We start from the raw sequence: 16,852 nt of genomic DNA, 5'->3' as shown, positions 1-16,852 counted from the left end.
ATGACTCACGTAGGGTTGTTGGCATGCTGCGCTGGCCTTCTCGCCAGCGTCGCCGCACTACACTTCTCATCGGCGCTATCCCTTCGTTCTGGCACAGCGATGTCTCAGCAAAACAGCCTCGGCACAAATTTATTTGTATCCGGTCGAGATTCGTTGCGGACGATAACTCCTCCCCAAGCCGAAAAGAAAACTAGCGGTGAACTACTCGTGTGAACAAGTGAATAGCGCTGAACTGTGAACAAGTGAATAGCGCTACGCTAGCCTCATCCGCAGATCTGTGGAGTTCTGTGGGCCTCCAGAAATTATGCCTGCACATGAAACCATTCTTTTCTATGCAACTCAAGCGCAAAAGCCCACGTTTTCCACGAATGACATTCAGGTGGCGCTTCTGTACAGCCCCACCCGTGGCTTGTGGGCTGGACTGCTGAACACATGCCACAATACAGCTGCATTGGCATTATGTCTGTGTTAGCTTGCCATCTGCAGATTGCCTGGCCATCATAAACAAGCTAAGGAGCGAAAATCTCAAGGACCTCTTGGGAACCCTAACCGAGGCAGGGGATGAAGAGGCGACTGAAAGCCTGAAGAAGATTGAAATAAAGGACCCAGCAGAATCTACTGCTGCGAAAATTGCAGTGAAGCTCGCAGGTACCGACGTCCAGAAATGTGAATCGGGCAAGGGCGCAAATGCGACGGTGGTAGGCCTGTTGAGCTCTAAGTACCGTTCAGCATCAACGGTCCGCTAAAGTCATGAATCGCCGCAGCACAAAGCTAAAAGCCTTTGTTCTCATGAGCATGCAAGAGACTTCTATGGCAACTTTTGTTGTGTTGCGCTACAGTATCCCGGACTCGTTATTCCATTCCCGCATGACACGGAGTTCAACTGCAACGCATTGATCCAGGCGACTTACACTGCTGGACTCGACCACCTCAAACAGTCCGTTGCGCTTTACTTCGTCTTCGTTCGCTGGTGCCACAGTGCCTACAACACTTAGTTTGTGCGTGTGTCGGGGTTCTGTGTTTTCTTTCGCACACGCGCGTCAGCTGATCATGCTCTCAGTCCAAGAGTTTTCCCAGATGTCCAGGTGCTTGTCCCTGGCTCAGTATTTGCCAAACAAAACGTCTTGACATTCAGGTGTTCTGTGTTGACCCCCATCGCTATCACGCTGCAGATCGAACTTCGAGCCCTCAACAGGAACATATGATGTTGAAAACGCTCCATTTAATAACGTGAACGCCAGCAATGTGGCGTTTCTGCTATCGGAGAAAAGCAAAAAGGTCTCATGTGCCGCCACCAAAGACTGCAAAGCTGGCCACGACGTTTTATTCTGCTACTTCATAGATCCACTTCGAAAAGAAGACAAGCCTTTCACGTAAGCTGAACTAGCCATGTGACTAGCCGGCAGCACAAGCGGCAGAACACACTTGCAAATGCGCTACAAGTGCACGACATGCAACAGAGTAGGGAGTTCAAGGCGCGATAAAGGTGACTGCAATCATTAATTATTTTTGCTTGCAGAGCGGAGCTTTACAATGCTCTGTGGGGATTGGAAGCAGGCGCAGCGTCCATCTCAGTTCCCAGCGTTGTCACCGTTCTTTTGGCCCTCGCTCTGATCATTCGGGCTTGAGCTCAACAGACAAACAACAGAGCAGCTGCTGGAGATGCAGAAGGTGTAAAAGCTACGTTTGAAGACTTTCCTGAGTCGTTTAGACGCTGGTGTCTGACCTCTAGCGCTGCGTACTGCAGGCGATTGGTGAGAAGGAGCTTTGACAAAAAGGCACAATATGTTTCTCTCCCCACTGCATCTTAGTCCTACACGTAGCTCCACCTAGAGTAATTTAAATCCGTCAGATGCCTACTGTGGTTGGAATCTTCTCCGCTCACATGCATGCAAGCAAACAACACCACAGGTCTCAGCCCTTAATGAATGTTCGCAGCGGAGCCAATGGCCGTTTACGCGTTTTGCTACAGTGAATGCAATCAAAGAGCGACCATTTGCATTGTTTTAGTGCTAGATACTCATTACTGTGGTTCGATGTACGCACCAAGTAAGCATTTGGCGTCGCAGTGCGAGAAGCGGCATGCCTGAATGAAGTTGCCAAACCTTAAAGTCTAAGCCCTAAACTGTTGGCATGCCAAGCATGTATTTGGCTCAAACTAATGAATTCTCGGTTCGATAAGCGATTCCGCTCAGGCAGTTCAGCATCTGGCGTCGCTAGCAGTTATTGAGCAATGTAGTAGTGCTGCCGCAGCCGACAACCACTCCGGAGCACATGGGTGCGTCGAAGTGGAACCGGGGATTCCCAGAAGTTAATTCAGTCCCGCCATTTGTAGGACTCAGCTTCTCTGTTTTTAGAGAGCAGTTAAGTAGGAAGCCGGGAAATTCTTTGATCGGGAAATCGGCCAGTACAAGCATCGGTGAAATAGGTAGAAACGGAAGTGCTGTCGGAAGCACGCAAGCGAACACGGCGTGTTGCCGGCGTACGGAACGTGCGCCAGTCGTTTGGAATTTGTAGCTTTGCTACATTAACTTAAAACAAAAATTTTGCCGTTTATTTTACTTTACACTTGAAGTCTTGCCTTGGAAGCCCGTCGAGTAACCCGGTCAACGGCCGCTCACCACGTCATTGTGACCTTCGCCAGACTCCAAAATGGCATTTTCTTCCGAACCAGTGACATCACAATGTTTTCCTTTACTAGTCTCTCATATCCTTTAGGGTTTCTACAAAGGTTTATGACCTTTACTTATTTCCGTCCCCCTAGATTGGACGGCGTGTGCAAGTCGTGCCTTGACCGCCGGTGACTCTCCAATCGCAGCAACCGCCCTAATATATCTCTGTGAAAGAAACATAATATCACACAGTAATCAGATAAAGTAGCGTACCTTCCAAAGGTCGATAAATGTGTCTGAACGAGCGGAACAAGCTCCTGCGTGATTGCATGGTGGGATTACAGCTCCCCCCAGCAGCGCACACAACCCACATCGTTGTCACAAGCTCCCACGCATTGCCGCTCTCTGTTTTCCCATCCCTCGTGTCCTTCGTGCTCATTTTGTTTGGATTTCTGCTACTGCAATTTACTTTATGATAAGCCAGGCAATGACTCACGTCGGGTTGTTGGCATGTTATGCTGGCCTTCTCGCCGGCGCCGCCGCACCAGACTTCTCATCGGCACTTTCCCTTCGCTCTAGCACGGCGACATCTCAGCAAAACAGCCTCAGCACAAACATATTTGCATCTGGCGATGTTTCGCCGCAGACGCCGACGCCTCCCCAAGCCGATGAGAAAACTGAAGGTAAACTACTCGTGTGAACAAGTGAATGGGGCTACGCTGGCCACAGCCACAGATCTGTGAAGATCCGCGGGCCTCCAGACATTATGCGTACTCATGAGTTTATTCCTTCAAACGCAATTCAAGAGCAAATCCCCCCCTTCTTCAGGAGTGACATTCAGGTGGCGCTTCTGTGAAGCCCCACCCGTAGCTAGTGGGCGGTAATGTAGAAATGCATGGCACTACGTAGTTGCACTGGCAATGCACCAGTGTTAACATGCCATCTGCAGATTGCCTGGCCATCATAAACAAGCTGAGGAGCGAAAATCTCAAGGACCTCTTGGGAACCCTCGCAAAGGCAGAGGGCACTGAGGTGACTGAAAGCCTGAAGGCGATCAAAATAGAGGAACCAGCAAGCCCTACTGCGCCGAAAATTGCAGTAACACTTGCTGGCAGCAATGTAGACACATGCGAATCTGGCGAAGGCGCGAATGCGAAGAAGGTAGGGCTTTGGGTCTCTGAGTATCATTCAGCAGCAGCTTTCTGCTAAAGTCATGAATCGCCGCAGCACAAAGCTAAAAGCCTTTGTTCTCATGAGCATGCAAGAGACTTCTATGGCAACTTTTGTTGTGTTGCGCTACAGTATCCCGGACTCGTTATTCCATTCCCGCATGACACGGAGTTCAACTGCAACGCATTGATCCAGGCGACTTACACTGCTGGACTCGACCACCTCAAACAGTCCGTTGCGCTTTACTTCGTCTTCGTTCGCTGGTGCCACAGTGCCTACAACACTTAGTTTGTGCGTGTGTCGGGGTTCTGTGTTTTCTTTCGCACACGCGCGTCAGCTGATCATGCTCTCAGTCCAAGAGTTTTCCCAGATGTCCAGGTGCTTGTCCCTGGCTCAGTACTTGCCAAACAAAACGTCTTGACATTCAGGTGTTCTGTGTTGACCCCCATCGCTATCACGCTGCAGATCGAACTTCGAGCCCTCAACAGGAACATATGATGTTGAAAACGCTCCATTTAATAACGTGAACGCCAGCAATGTGGCGTTTCTGCTATCGGAGAAAAGCAAGAAGGTCTCATGTGCCGCCACCAAAGACTGCAAAGCTGGCCACGACGTTTTATTCTGCTACTTCATAGATCCACTTCGAAAAGAAGACAAGCCTTTCACGTAAGCTGAACTAGCCATGTGACTAGCCGGCAGCACAAGCGGCAGAACACACTTGCAAATCAGCTACTAGAGCATAATACGCTGCAGAACGGCATTTGCAAGGTACGGTGAAAATAAGTACAATTATGAATTGATTTTGCTTTGCAGAGCGGAGCTTTACAATGCCCTCTGGGGATTGGAAGCAGGCGCAGCGTCCATCTCATTTCCCAGCGTCGCCACTGTTGTTTTTATCCTCGCTCTAATTATTCGGACTTGAGATTAAATAAACAGCCAAAGGATCAGCGTTCGGAGGTAAAGACGCTGTAAAAATTCCGTTTGGAGGCATTGCTGAATCGTTTAGAAGCTGAATTCGGATTGCTACTCCTACACAACACTGCAAATGGCTGCTGGCGAAGGGCTTCGGCAAAAATGCGGAATATTCTTCTCTCTCCACTACATTTTAGTACTACACGAAACTTTGTCTAGAGTAATTTTAACCTGCCTGATGCTTGTTGTGGTTGGACGCCTCTCAGCTCAATATGCATGCAAGCAAACAACAACGCAGGCTTTAGAGTTTCATGAACACTCACAGCGAAGCAAGTGGCTGTTTATGCCTTCTGCTACCGTTAATGTAATCAAAGAGCGCGGCAAGGCGTCGTTTTTGTGCTAGCTACTCACTACTGAGGTTCGATATACGCACCAGTAAAGCATGTAATTTGGCGCCGCAGTGGGAAGAGCGGCTTGTGTGAATGAAACCGCTTAACCCTAAACACTAAACCCCATACCCTTCAATATGCCGAGCATGCCCCTGGCTCAAAGAAATAGACTGTCGGCCTGGTAAGTGAATCCGCTCAGGCAGCAAGAACTCTGTGCGGCTGCTTCCGGTGCCGACACGAGTACACACGTGTGTCGAAGCGGAACAAAAATTGGCAGGTATTACTTTAATCCAGCCATTTATAACAAGTACTGCTTTCGCTTTTGAAGAATGCATGCAAATAGGAAGCCAGGACATTCTTTGACCGGAGCCAGTGGAAGCGTCGGTGGTATTGGCACAAGTGAACGGCCACCGAAATAGGCGAGCGAACACGGCTTGTGGCCAGCGTGCACAGCGTGTGCCAATTTTTCACAATTTCTAGCCTTCCTAGACTAATTTTGAGCAAAGATATCGACTTGCGTTTTAGTTTACACTGGAGGCTTTGCCTTGGAAGCCCTTCGAGTAGCCAGGTCACCATCGGCTCACCGCTCGCCATCGTGACCTTCGCGGCACCCCGCTACAATGAATAGCATTTCCTTTCGAGGCAATGGCTTCACAATCTTTATCTTTACAGCACTTTCATATTTTTAAGGGTTTCTAATTAGATGTATGTCCTTTGCCCATTTCCGTCTGCTTAATTTGGTTGGCGTGAGCAGGGAGTGCCTTGACCGCCGGTCACTCCTCCCATCGCAGCAACCGGAGCATAAATTTTTGTCAAAGGTACATTAAAAATGTAAGCAAATGCTGTACCGTATCTCTAAAAGGTTGATGAATGCGCCGGAAGAGTCGAAACAAGCTCCTGAGTAATTGTACTGCGGGATAAGGGCGTCGTAGAGCACCCCACTACCTCAGCGCAGCGCACACAACCCACATCCTTGCCACACAGTCCCACGCATTCCCGCCGTTTGTTTTCCTAGCCCCTTTCTTCTTAGTTCTCATTTTCGCCCCTAACCGCGGCAAATGACGGGGAGGCAACTGAAAGCCTCACAGAGATCGGGAAAACGGAGCCAGACAGCCTTACTACCGCTAAAATCGCAGTAACGCTCGCTGGCACCGATGTCGAAAAGTGTTAATTAGGCGTGAAAGCGGATGCGAAGAAGGTGGGGCTATTTGGCTTTGAGTATCGCTCAGCAGCAGCTTTCCGGCCAAAGCGGTGAAGCACCGCAGGGCAAAGCAAAAACCCTGTGTTCTTCTGTGCATAAGAGAGGCTTCTATGGCGACTACCCTGGTTTGTGCTACAGTATCCCGGACTCGTTATTCCATTCGCCCATGACGAGGATTTCGACTGCAACGCATTGATCCAGGCGACTTACACAGCCGGACTTGACCACCTCAAACAGTCCGTTATTTTTTGCTTCATTTTCTTTGCCTGGCAGCACAGTGCCTACACCTTTTAGTTCGTACGTATGCCGGGGTGCCGTGTTTACTTTAGCGTCCACAAGGTAGCTGATCATGCCCTTAGTCCAAGTTGTTTTCCAGGTGTGCATGTTGGTGGTGCTTGCCTCAGTCGCAGTATTTGCCAAAGAAAGCTTCCTGGCAACAGCCTGGCTTCAGCTACTCTGTTTTGAATCTTATCGCCTTCATGCTGCAGATCAAACTTCGAACCCTCAACAGGAACATATAACGCTGAAAATGCTCCATTTGACAACGTAGCGGCCAGCAATGTGGCGTTTCTGCTGTCGGCGAAAAGCACAAAGGTCTCATGCGCCGCCACCAAAGACTGCAAAGCTGGCCACGACGTTTTATCCTGCTACTTCATAGATCCACTTCAAACTGGAGACAAGCCTTTCACGTACGCTGAACTAGTCATGTGACTAGCCAGCAGCACAAGCGGCAGAACACACTTGCAAATGAGCTACAAGAGCACGAAAAGGTAGAGAATGGTAATTGAAAACTGCGATTAAAATAATTACACTTACTACTTTCGCTTGCAGAACCGAGCTTTACAATGCCCTCTGGGGATTAGAAACAGGCGCAGCGTTCATTTCGGTTCCCAGCGCCGCCACCGTTCTTCTTGTCCTCGCTTTGGTCATTCGGAATTGAGCTCAACAAGGAAAAAGGAGAAGATCTTCAAAAATTGCGTTTGAAGAAGTTCTGAATTGTTTGGAAGCTCGTTTCTGATCTGGAGCCTACTTCGAGCGGCTAGTGAGGAAGAGCTCCAGCAAAAATGTGGAATATGTTTCTGTCTCCACTGTATCTCAGTAATACGCGTAACTTTATCTAGAGAATTTAAATACGTAAGATGCCTGTTGTGGTGGGACTCCCCTCAGTTTATGTGCATGCAAGCAAACAATACCGCAGGTTACAGTTGTTCATGAACGTTCACATTGAATCCAGTGGCCGTTTATGCTTTCTGCTACGGTTAGTAAATTCAAAGAGCGCCAGCATGCATTGTGCTGGTGCTTGTTATTCATTACTAAAATTCGATCTAGGCACTACACAAGCATTTGGCGTCGCAGTGGGGAACGCGGCATATGTGAATGAAGCTGCTAAATCCTAAACGCTAAATCATAAACCCTTAGATATGTCGAGCATGTCTTTGACCCAAAGTGATATAAATTGCCGGCTTGATAAGAGATTCCACTCAGGCAGCTCAACATGATCCCCTGCGTGCTCCAGAGTGACTGTCGGCACCGCCAGCAAGCGGCATATAGTTCAGAAAGCCGCTGGCTGCTCAGCTGCATGACCAGACTCGCTTATCAAAGCGGCACTTTATAACTTCGAGTCGAACACAAGTTCGGCATATCCAAGGGTTCAGGATTTAGCGTCTAGGATATAACGACTTCATTCACACATGCCGCGCCTTCCACTGCGACGCTAAATGCTTTTGTGGTGCGTACATCGAATCTCCATAGTGAGCATCTAGCACCAAAACAATGGATGCGCTCACTGTTTGCATGTATTAATTGTAGCATAAGGCGTAAACAGTCACTGGCTCCGCTGTGAATGTTACTGAGGGACTGAGACCTGTGGTGTTGTTTGTTTGCATACATGTGAGGGGAATCCAACCACAACAGGCATCTGACGACTTAACATTACCCCAGATAAAGTTGCATGTGGTACTAAGATGTAGTGGGGGGAGAGATGTATTCTGCCCTTTTGCCGGAGCTCTTTCTCACCAGCCACTTAAAGTACCTAGAACAAAACATCAGAAACCCATCCGGGAAGCTTTAGAAATCTCTCCAAACGGAATTTGTACAGCTTCGACATATCCAGAAGCTGCTCTCTCGTTTGCTCGATAAGCTCAAATCCGAGTGATCAGAGCGAGGACCAAAAGAACGGTGGCGACTCTGGGAGCTGAAGTGAACGCTGCGCCTGTTTCCAATCCCCAGAGAGCATTATAAAGCTCAGTTCTGCAAGCGAAATTCATCGATAACTTCAATTATCTTTATCGCACCTTGCAATTCGCATTCTGCAACATATTGTGCTCTTGTCTTCATCTCATTTGCAAGTGTGTTCTGCCGCCTTGCTACCGGCTAGTCACGTTGCTAATACAGCTTACGTGAAGGGCTTATCTCCTTTTCGAAGTGGGTCTATGAAGTAGCAGAATAAAACGTCGTGGCCACCACTGCAGTTGTTGGTGGCGGCACATGAGACTTTTGTGCTTTTTGCCGAGAGCAGAAACGCCGCATTGCTGGCGTCTAAGTTGCTAGATTGGAGCGTTTTCAACATCATATGTTCCTTTCGATGGCTCGAAGTTCGATCTGCAGCATAAAGGCAGTAATATTCAAAAAAGAATTGCTGAAGACCAAGAAGATTTCTCTGGCAAGTACTGAGACCCAGACGAGGACCACCAAGCTGCGCATCTAAAAGAACTCTTGACTAGTGGATAAGCAGCCACCTTGTGCGTGCTAAAGTACACACAAAACTCCAACACACGCACAAATTAAAATGTGCAGGCACTGTGGCACCGGGGAAAGGAAATGAAGTAAAAAACAACGGACTTTTTAAGGTAGTTGAGTCCAGCTGTGTAAGTCGCCTGGACCAAAGCATCGCAGTCGAAATCTGTGGAATGCGGAAATGGAATTACGAGTCCGGGATACTGTAGCACAACACCAGGACACCTGCTCTAGAAGCCTCCCGCATGCGTAGGGTAATACCGGGTTTTAGCTCTGTGCTGCGGCGATTCACCACTTTAGCTGAAAGCTGCTGCTCAACAATACTCAAAGCCTAACAGCCCTACCGTCTTCGCATTCGCATTTTCGCCTGAGTTACATGTTCCTACATCTTCACCTGCAAGCGCTACTGCGATTTTCACTGCAGTAAGGCCTTCCGGTTGCGTTTTTCCAATCTTCTTCAGGCTTTCAGTCACCTCATTTTCCTCTGCCTTGGCAAGGGTTCTTAACAGGTCCCTGAGATTTTCGCTCCTTAGCTTGTTTATGATGTCCAGGCAGTCTGCAGATGACAAGCCAACACCGGCGTCATGTCAATGCAATTGTATCGTGGCACGTACTTCAACGGGGCCGACCACTAGCCGCGGGTGGGGCTGCACTGAAGAGCATGCTGAATATCATTCGTCAAGAACTTGGGCATTCGCGCTTAAATTGAACTGAAAATCATGCCCAGGCATAATTTCTGGGGGCCCACAGACCTCTACAGATCTGTGGCTGGGGCTAGTGTCGCGCCATTCACTTTTTCTAATTACCAGTTCACCTTCAGTTACATCACTGGCTGAGGGCTCTGCTCGCAGTGCAACTTGGCCGGATGCAAATAAATTTGTGCGGAGGCTGTTTTGCTGAGACGTCCCTGTGCCAGAGCGAAGGGAAAGTGCCAATGAGAAGTGTGGTGCGGCGGCGCTGGCGAGAAGGCCAGCGTAACATGCCAACAACCGTAGGTGAGTCATTGCCTTACAACTGGCTAAGTGACAGTAGCAGAAAACCAAACAAAATGAGCACGAAGAACAAACGGGCTAAGAAGAGAGAGAGCGGGAATACGTGAGAGTTTGTAGCAACGATGTGGGCTGTGTGCAGTGAGGTCGTGGGGGGAGCTGTACGACACCTGGACCCCACTATACAATTGCTCAGGAGACTGTTTCGGCAGTGCCGGCACATTTATCTACCTTTGGAAAGTACATTATAGTATATGACTACTTTGTGATATTGCATTTCCTTCACAAAGTAATATGGTGGCTGCTGAGATTGGAGGAGTCACCGGCGGTCAAGGCACTCCATGCACAGGCCGTCCAGATTAAGGGGACGGAAATAGGTAAAGGACATGAACCTATTCAGAAACCTCTAAGGATATAAAGGAGAAGTACAGAAAAACACTGTGGAGGCATGGGTTCGAAAGGAAATGCTACTCGTGGTAATTCAGTCCTGCGAAAGTCACGATGGCTGGCGGTGAGCGGATGGTGACAGGGTTACTCGAAGGGCTTCCAAGACAAAATCTCTAATGTGCACTAAAAGGCAGATCAATACCTTTGACCGAAATCAATTTAGGAAAGGTACAAACTCCCAAAAATGGGTGCACGCAGTGTTCGCTGGCCACACGCCCTGTGCGCTCGTGTAACTCCTGCGGCTTCTGCCTTGCACAATTTTACCGATGCTTCTCCTGGGGGATTTCTCAGTCAAAGGATTCTCCATCTTCTTGCTTGACTCCTCTTTTCAAAAACTAGAGAGGTGTTTGTTATAAATAGTTCGGTTAAATTAATTTCTGCCGAAATCTCGTTCCACTTCGACACTTCCGTGTGCTCGGCTGTCGGCACTGCCTGCAGCTGCAAATAGTTCACTAACTACTACAGACGCCGGATGCTGAGCTGCCTGAGCGGAGTCGCTCACCAAACCGACAATTTGTCACTTTGATTCAAAGAAACGCTTGCCATATTAAAGGGTTTTGGGTTTTAGCGACTTATTCACACATGCCGTGTTTCCCACTGCGACGCCAAATGCTTTTGTGGTGCGTACATCGAATCTAAGTGAAGAGTAACTAGCACCAACGCATTAGATGCAGGCGCTTTTTGAATGTACTAACTTTAGCATAAGGCGTAAACGGCCACCGGCATCGCTGCGACGTTCACTGAAACCTGCGGTGTTGTTTACATGCATGCACAAGGGCTGAAACGAATCCACCCACAGCAGTCATCTGACAAATTGCAAATTATTCTAAATGAAGCTGCGTGTAGTACTAAGATGTAGTGGGGAGAGAAACGTATTCTGCAGTTTTGCGGAAGCTGTTCCTCGCCACCTGCAGTACGTAGCACTAAATATCAGAAGGCAGCCTCTAAACGACTCAGCAATGTCTTCGAACAGAAATCGTACAACTTCGACATCTCCAGAAGCTGATCTATTGTTTCTTTGTTAAACTCAAGCCCGAATCATCAACGCGAGGACGAGAAGAACGGTGGCAACGCTGGGAACCGAAATGAACGCTGCGCCCGTTTCCAATCCCCAGAGGGCATTATACAGCTCAGTTCTGCAAACCAAATTAAACAATAATTGGTGATTAACTTCATCGCATCTTGCAAAATATCGTCCTCTTGTCTTGTAGCTCATTTGCAAGTGTATTTTGCCACTTGTGCTGCCGGCTAGTCACGTGGCTAGTTCAGCTTACGTGAAAGGCTTATCCCCTTTTTGAAGTGGGTCTATGAAGTAGCAGAATAAAACGTTGTAGCCAGCACTGCAGTTGTTGGTGACGGCACATGAGACCTTTTTGCTTTTCTCCGACAGTAGAAACGCCACATTGCTGGCGTCTACGTTATTGAATGGAGCAGTTTTAACATCATATGTTCCTGCTGAGGGTTCGAAGTTCGACCTGCAGCAAGAAAGCAATACGATTCGAAAAGAATAAGTGAAGATGAAGATCAAGAAGGTTCCTTTGGCAAGTACTGCGACTGAGCCAAGCACCACCGATCTCCACACTTGGAAGAGCTCTTAAACTAAGGGATGATCAGCTACCTTGTCCATGCCAAAGTAAGCACAGGACCCCGACGCACGCACGAACTAAAAGGTGTAGGCACTGTGGCGCGGGTGCACAAAAGCGAAGTAAAAACAACGGACTGTTTGAGGTGGTTAAGTCCGGCTGTGTAAGTCGCCTGGATCAAAGCGCTGCACTTGAATTGCGTCTCGTGCGTGAATGGAATCACGAGTCCGGGATACTGTAGCACACCACCACAATAGTTGCCGTAGAAGCCTCTCGCATGCACAGAAGAACACCGGGTCTTAGCTTGGCCCTGGGGCAGTTCATCACTTCAGCGGAAAGCTGCTGCTGAATGGTACTCAAAGCCCAAAAGGCCTACCTTCTCCGCATTCGCGTTTTTGCCCAAGTCACATGTGTTACTGTCTCCTGCAAGCTTTACTGCAATTTTATCGGCAGTAGGGTTTGCGGGATCCTCTATTGAGATCGTCTTCAGGCTTTCAGTTACATCGCTGGCCTTTGCCGTATCGAGGGTCTCCAATAAACCCTTGAGATTTTCGCCCCTTAGGTTGTTTATGATGTCCAGGCAGTCTGCAGATAACAAGCACCACGCGCGTAATAGCAATGCAATTATGAGATGGCACGTGTTTGCACAGGACCGCTCGCTAGCCACGAGTGGGGCTGCACTGGAACGCCACCTAAATGTCATTCCTCAGAAACGGGGGCATTTTCCCTTGAATTGCATTGAAAGGAACAAAATCATGTGTAGGCATAATCTATGTAGGTCCACAGATCTCCACAGGTCTGTGGCTGCGGCTAGAGTAGCGCCATTCGAATTAGGAGTTCACCTGGAGTTCTCTCTTCGGCTACGGTGTTCGTTCGCAGGGAAACTTGGCCGGATGCAAATAAATTTGTGCGGAGGCTGTTTTGCTGAGACGTCGCCGTGCCAGAGCGAAGGGAAAGCGCCAATGAAAAGTGTGGCGCGGCGGTGCTAGCGAGGAGGCCAGCATAACATGCCAACAGCACTACGTGAGTCATTGTCTGACAATTGGTTCGTCATAAAGTAAAAGACAGTACCAAAATCCAAACCAAATGAGCACAGGGGACGAAAGGACTGGGAAAACAGAGAGCGGGAATGCGTGTGACTTTGTGGCACCGATATAGGTTGTGTGCGTAGGAGCCTGTTTCGGCTGTTCCGGCATGTTTATTAGCATTTGGGAGATAATGTAGAGCACTGATTACTTTGTGATATTATGTTCCTTTCACAAAGATACATACGGCGGTTGCAATTGGAGTCACCAGCTGCGAAGGCGCGCTGTGCACACGCCGTTCAGACTAAGGGAACAGAAAAAGGTAAGGAACATGAGCCTGAATAGAAACCTTTAAAGATATCAAGGAACTGTAAAGAAAGAGATTTTAAATCACTTGGTTGGAAGGAAAATGCAATTAGCGGTAGCGGAATCCCGGGAAGGTCAAGGTCACGTTGGCTGGCTGTGAGGATGGTGACCTGGTTACTCGAAGGGCTTCCAAGGCAAAAATTCCAATGTGAACCAAAACATAAGGCACAATATTTCGTAAAATTGATTTGAGGAAGCTACAAACTCCGGAAATTCGGCGCAAGCTGTGTACACTGGCCACAGTGTGGTTAAAATAGAACAGCCGTTCCTCGACGCCTGCTTTACCGATGCTTCTACTGGCAAATTTCTCAGTCAAAAAATTCCCCAGCTTCTTACTTGACTGCTCTCGGTACAAACAAAAACAGTGCCTTTGTAAATTGCTGTGTCAAATTAATTCCTGCCGATTCTGGTTCCACTTCGACACACCTGTGCGCTCCAGAGTTCATGCTGAGCTGCCTGAGCACACTCGCTTACCAAATCTGCAATTTATCACTTTGAGTGAAAGACATGATCGGCATATCAAATGATTCAGGAACTAGGGTTTAGCAACTTCATTCACACATGCCGCGCTTCCCACTGCGGCGCCAAATTTTCTTGTAGTGAGTACATCGAATCTCCGTAATGAATACCTAACACTAAAACAATGCATGCTGGCGCTCTTTGAATTTATTAACTTTAGCATAACGCGTAAACAGCCAATGTATTCAATGTGAACGTTCATGAGAGACTAAAACCAGTGTTTGCTTGGGTGCATATCAGCTGAGAGGCATCCAACCACAAATGGCATCTGGTGAGTTGAAATTACTCTAGATAACGTTGTCTGTGCTGCTCAGGTGTAGTCGGCAAAGAAATGTATTCCACATTTTTGCCGAAGCCACTTGCAGTACGTAGCACTAGATATCAGAAAACAACTCCTAAATGATTCAGGAATGTCTCTAAACGGAATTTGTACATCTTCGACATCTCCAGAAGCTGCCCTGTCTTTTTTTTGTCAAGCTCAAGTGCGAATAATCAGAGCAAAGACAACGAGAACAGCGATGACGCTGGAAACCGAAATGAACGCTGCGCCTGTTTCCAATCCCCAAAGAGCATTGTAAAGCTCAGTTCTGCAAGCGAAATAAATCAATAACTGCAATTATCTATATCGCACCTTGCAACATATCGTACTCTTGTCTTGTAGCTCCTTTGCAAGCGTGTTCTGCCGCTTATGTTGCCGGCTAGTCACGTGGCTGGTTCAGCTTCCGTGAAAGGCTTATCTCCAGTGCGAAGTGGCTCTATGAAGTAGCAAAAAAAACGTTGTAGCCTGCTTTGCAGTCTTTGGCGGCGGCACATGAGACCTTTTTGCTTTTCTCCGACAGCAGAAACGCCACATTGCTGGCGTTCACGTTGTTAAATGTAACGTTTTCAGCATTGTATGCCCCTGTTGAGGGCTCGAAGTTCGACCTGTAGCATGAAAGCAATACGATTTGAAAGAAATAAGTGAATATCAAGAGGATTCCTTCGGCGAATACTGCGACTGAGCCAAGCACCACCAAGCTCCACGTTTCGAAAAGCTCTTAAACTAAGGGATGATCAGCTACCTCGTCAATGCTGAAGTAAACACAGAACCCCAACACACGCACAGACTAAAAGGTGTAGGCACTGTGGCACCGGTCAAGGAAGATGAAGCAACGGACTGTTTGAGGTGGTTAAGTCCGGCTGTATAGGCCGCCTGGATCAAAGCGCTGCAATTGAATTGCGTCTCATGCGTGAACGGAATCACGAGTCCGGGATACTGTAACACACCACCACAATAGTTGCCGTAGAAGCCTCTCGCATGCACAAAAGAACACCGGGTTTTAGCTTTGCCCTGGGGCGGTTCATCGCTTCTGCTGAAAGCTGCTCCTGAACGGTACTGAAAGCCTGAAAGCCCTACCGTCTTCGCATCCGCGTCTTTACCCGATGCGCATGTGTTTACATCTTCACCTGCAAGCTTTACTGCAACTTTATCGGCAGTAGGGCTTGCCGGGTTGTCTACATTTATTGTCGTCAGGCTTTCAGTCACCTCTTCGCCATTTGTCTCGGCGAGGGTTCGTAACAGGCCCTTGAGATTTTCGCTCCTTAGCTCGTTTATGGTAGCCAGACACTCTCCAGATTGCAAGCTCCCATGAGCTTAATTAGAATGCAATAATATCGTGGCATATGTTTTCACAGGAGCGCGCAGTAGCCACGGGTGGCCTGCACTGAAGCGCCATCTGAATGTCATTCGTCAAAGGCGGGGCCATTTCCGTTTGAGTTGCACTTAAAAGAATAAACTCATGTGCAAGCCTAATCACTGGAGGCCCGCACATCTCTACATATCTGTGGCTGGGGCTAGGGTAGCGCCATTCACTCGTTCTAATTACCAGTTCACCTTTAGTTCTGTCATCGGCTGTGGGATATGTCGTCGTCCGCAACAAATCTTGGCCAGATGCAAATAAATTTGTGCTAAGAGTGTTTTTCTGAGACGCCACTGTGCCAGAGCGAAGGGAAAGCGCGAACGAGAAGTGTGGTGCGGCGGCGAGAAGGCCAGCATAACTTGTCAACAACCCTACGTGAGACGTTGCCTCACAGTTGGCTTATAAAGTAAATGGCAATACCAGAAACCAAACAAAATGGGCACGAAGAACGCAAGGGCTAAGCAAACAGAGAGCAGGAATGCGTGGAAGTTTAGGAGAAGGATGTTGGTTGTGTGCGCTGAGGTACTGGGGGTGCTCTACAACGCGATTATCCCACCATTCAGTTACTCAGGAGCTTGTTTCGACTGTTCTGGCGCATTCATCAACCTTTGAGAGAAACGGTACAGTACCTGATTACATTGTTCATGTGTCTTTGACAACAATATATGCTCCAGTTGCTGCGATTGGAGGAGTGACCGCCGGTCAAGGCACTCCGTGCACATGCCGACCACATTAAGCGGGACGGAAATGGGTAAAGGGCATAAACCTAATAAGAAACCCTTACGAATATGAAAGAGCTGTAAAGAAAGAGACTGTGAAGTCACTGGTCCGAAAGAAAATGCTGGCGTGGTGCGGCGGAGGTCACGTTTGCTTGTGGTGAGCGGAGGGTGACCTGGTTACTCGGAAGGCTTCTAAGGTAAACCTTTTAATGCAAGCTGAAAAATAAACCAAAATTTCTGTTGAGAATTAATTTAGGAAAGCTACAAATTCCAAAGACGCGCCACACACTGTGTACGTGGACTCCGTGTGCAGCCATTCTTTGGTGGCTGTAGACATTTTTTACCCTCCTTACCGACTCTTCTACTGACCGATTTCTGAGTCAATCTCCCGGCTTCTTACTTGACTGCCCTAAACAGAAATATTGCGTATTATAAAGGGATGGATTAAATTAATTCTTGTTGATTCTTGTTCCACTTCGACGCACGCATGCCCTGCAGATTGACT

General features: G+C 48.2%; 6 protein-coding genes across 6 annotated transcripts; 3 read left to right on the top strand and 3 right to left on the bottom strand.

The window, feature by feature from the left end:
• Positions 1–1,628, top strand: ETH_00008705 (SAG family member; the record flags this gene model as incomplete). The annotated part of the gene is made up of 5 exons (XM_013378554.1): positions 1–196; positions 487–698; positions 840–937; positions 1,173–1,373; positions 1,520–1,628. 5 exons carry the CDS (start codon positions 1–3, stop codon positions 1,626–1,628), a joined length of 816 nt encoding a protein of 271 aa, XP_013234008.1.
• Positions 1,629–3,099: 1,471 nt separating this feature from the next.
• Positions 3,100–4,704, top strand: ETH_00008700 (SAG family member; the record flags this gene model as incomplete). The annotated part of the gene is made up of 5 exons (XM_013378553.1): positions 3,100–3,295; positions 3,562–3,773; positions 3,915–4,012; positions 4,248–4,448; positions 4,596–4,704. 5 exons carry the CDS (start codon positions 3,100–3,102, stop codon positions 4,702–4,704), a joined length of 816 nt encoding a protein of 271 aa, XP_013234007.1.
• Positions 4,705–5,790: 1,086 nt separating this feature from the next.
• On the top strand, positions 5,791–7,224 carry ETH_00008695 (uncharacterized protein; the record flags this gene model as incomplete). Its single annotated transcript, XM_013378552.1, has 5 exons — positions 5,791–5,901; positions 6,114–6,218; positions 6,423–6,520; positions 6,773–6,973; positions 7,116–7,224. 5 exons carry the CDS (start codon positions 5,791–5,793, stop codon positions 7,222–7,224), a joined length of 624 nt encoding a protein of 207 aa, XP_013234006.1.
• Positions 7,225–8,425: 1,201 nt separating this feature from the next.
• Positions 8,426–10,024, bottom strand: ETH_00008690 (SAG family member; the record flags this gene model as incomplete). The annotated part of the gene is given in 6 exon segments (XM_013378551.1): positions 8,426–8,534; positions 8,684–8,829; positions 8,837–8,885; positions 9,126–9,223; positions 9,365–9,576; positions 9,835–10,024. Coding segments are annotated over 6 exon segments (804 nt in total).
• A 1,459-nt stretch (positions 10,025–11,483) lies between these two features.
• ETH_00008685 (SAG family member) lies at positions 11,484–13,071 on the bottom strand (the record flags this gene model as incomplete). Its single annotated transcript, XM_013378550.1, has 5 exons — positions 11,484–11,592; positions 11,731–11,931; positions 12,177–12,274; positions 12,416–12,624; positions 12,882–13,071. The coding sequence occupies 5 exons, from the start codon at positions 13,069–13,071 to the stop codon at positions 11,484–11,486; spliced, it is 807 nt and encodes a 268-aa protein (XP_013234004.1).
• A 1,356-nt stretch (positions 13,072–14,427) lies between these two features.
• ETH_00008680 (SAG family member) lies at positions 14,428–16,006 on the bottom strand (the record flags this gene model as incomplete). Its single annotated transcript, XM_013378549.1, is given in 6 exon segments — positions 14,428–14,529; positions 14,673–14,720; positions 14,723–14,873; positions 15,107–15,204; positions 15,346–15,557; positions 15,823–16,006. Coding segments are annotated over 6 exon segments (795 nt in total), but the record flags the coding sequence as incomplete, so codon positions are not given.
• Between the last annotated feature and the right edge of the window lie 846 nt (positions 16,007–16,852).

The sequence above is a fragment of the Eimeria tenella genome, genomic scaffold (assembly GCF_000499545.2).
Source record: "Eimeria tenella Houghton genomic scaffold, Eth_scaff9, whole genome shotgun sequence".
Classification (NCBI taxonomy): Eukaryota; Apicomplexa; class Conoidasida; order Eucoccidiorida; family Eimeriidae; genus Eimeria; species Eimeria tenella.
This window is presented reverse-complemented; position numbering and strand designations above follow the sequence as displayed.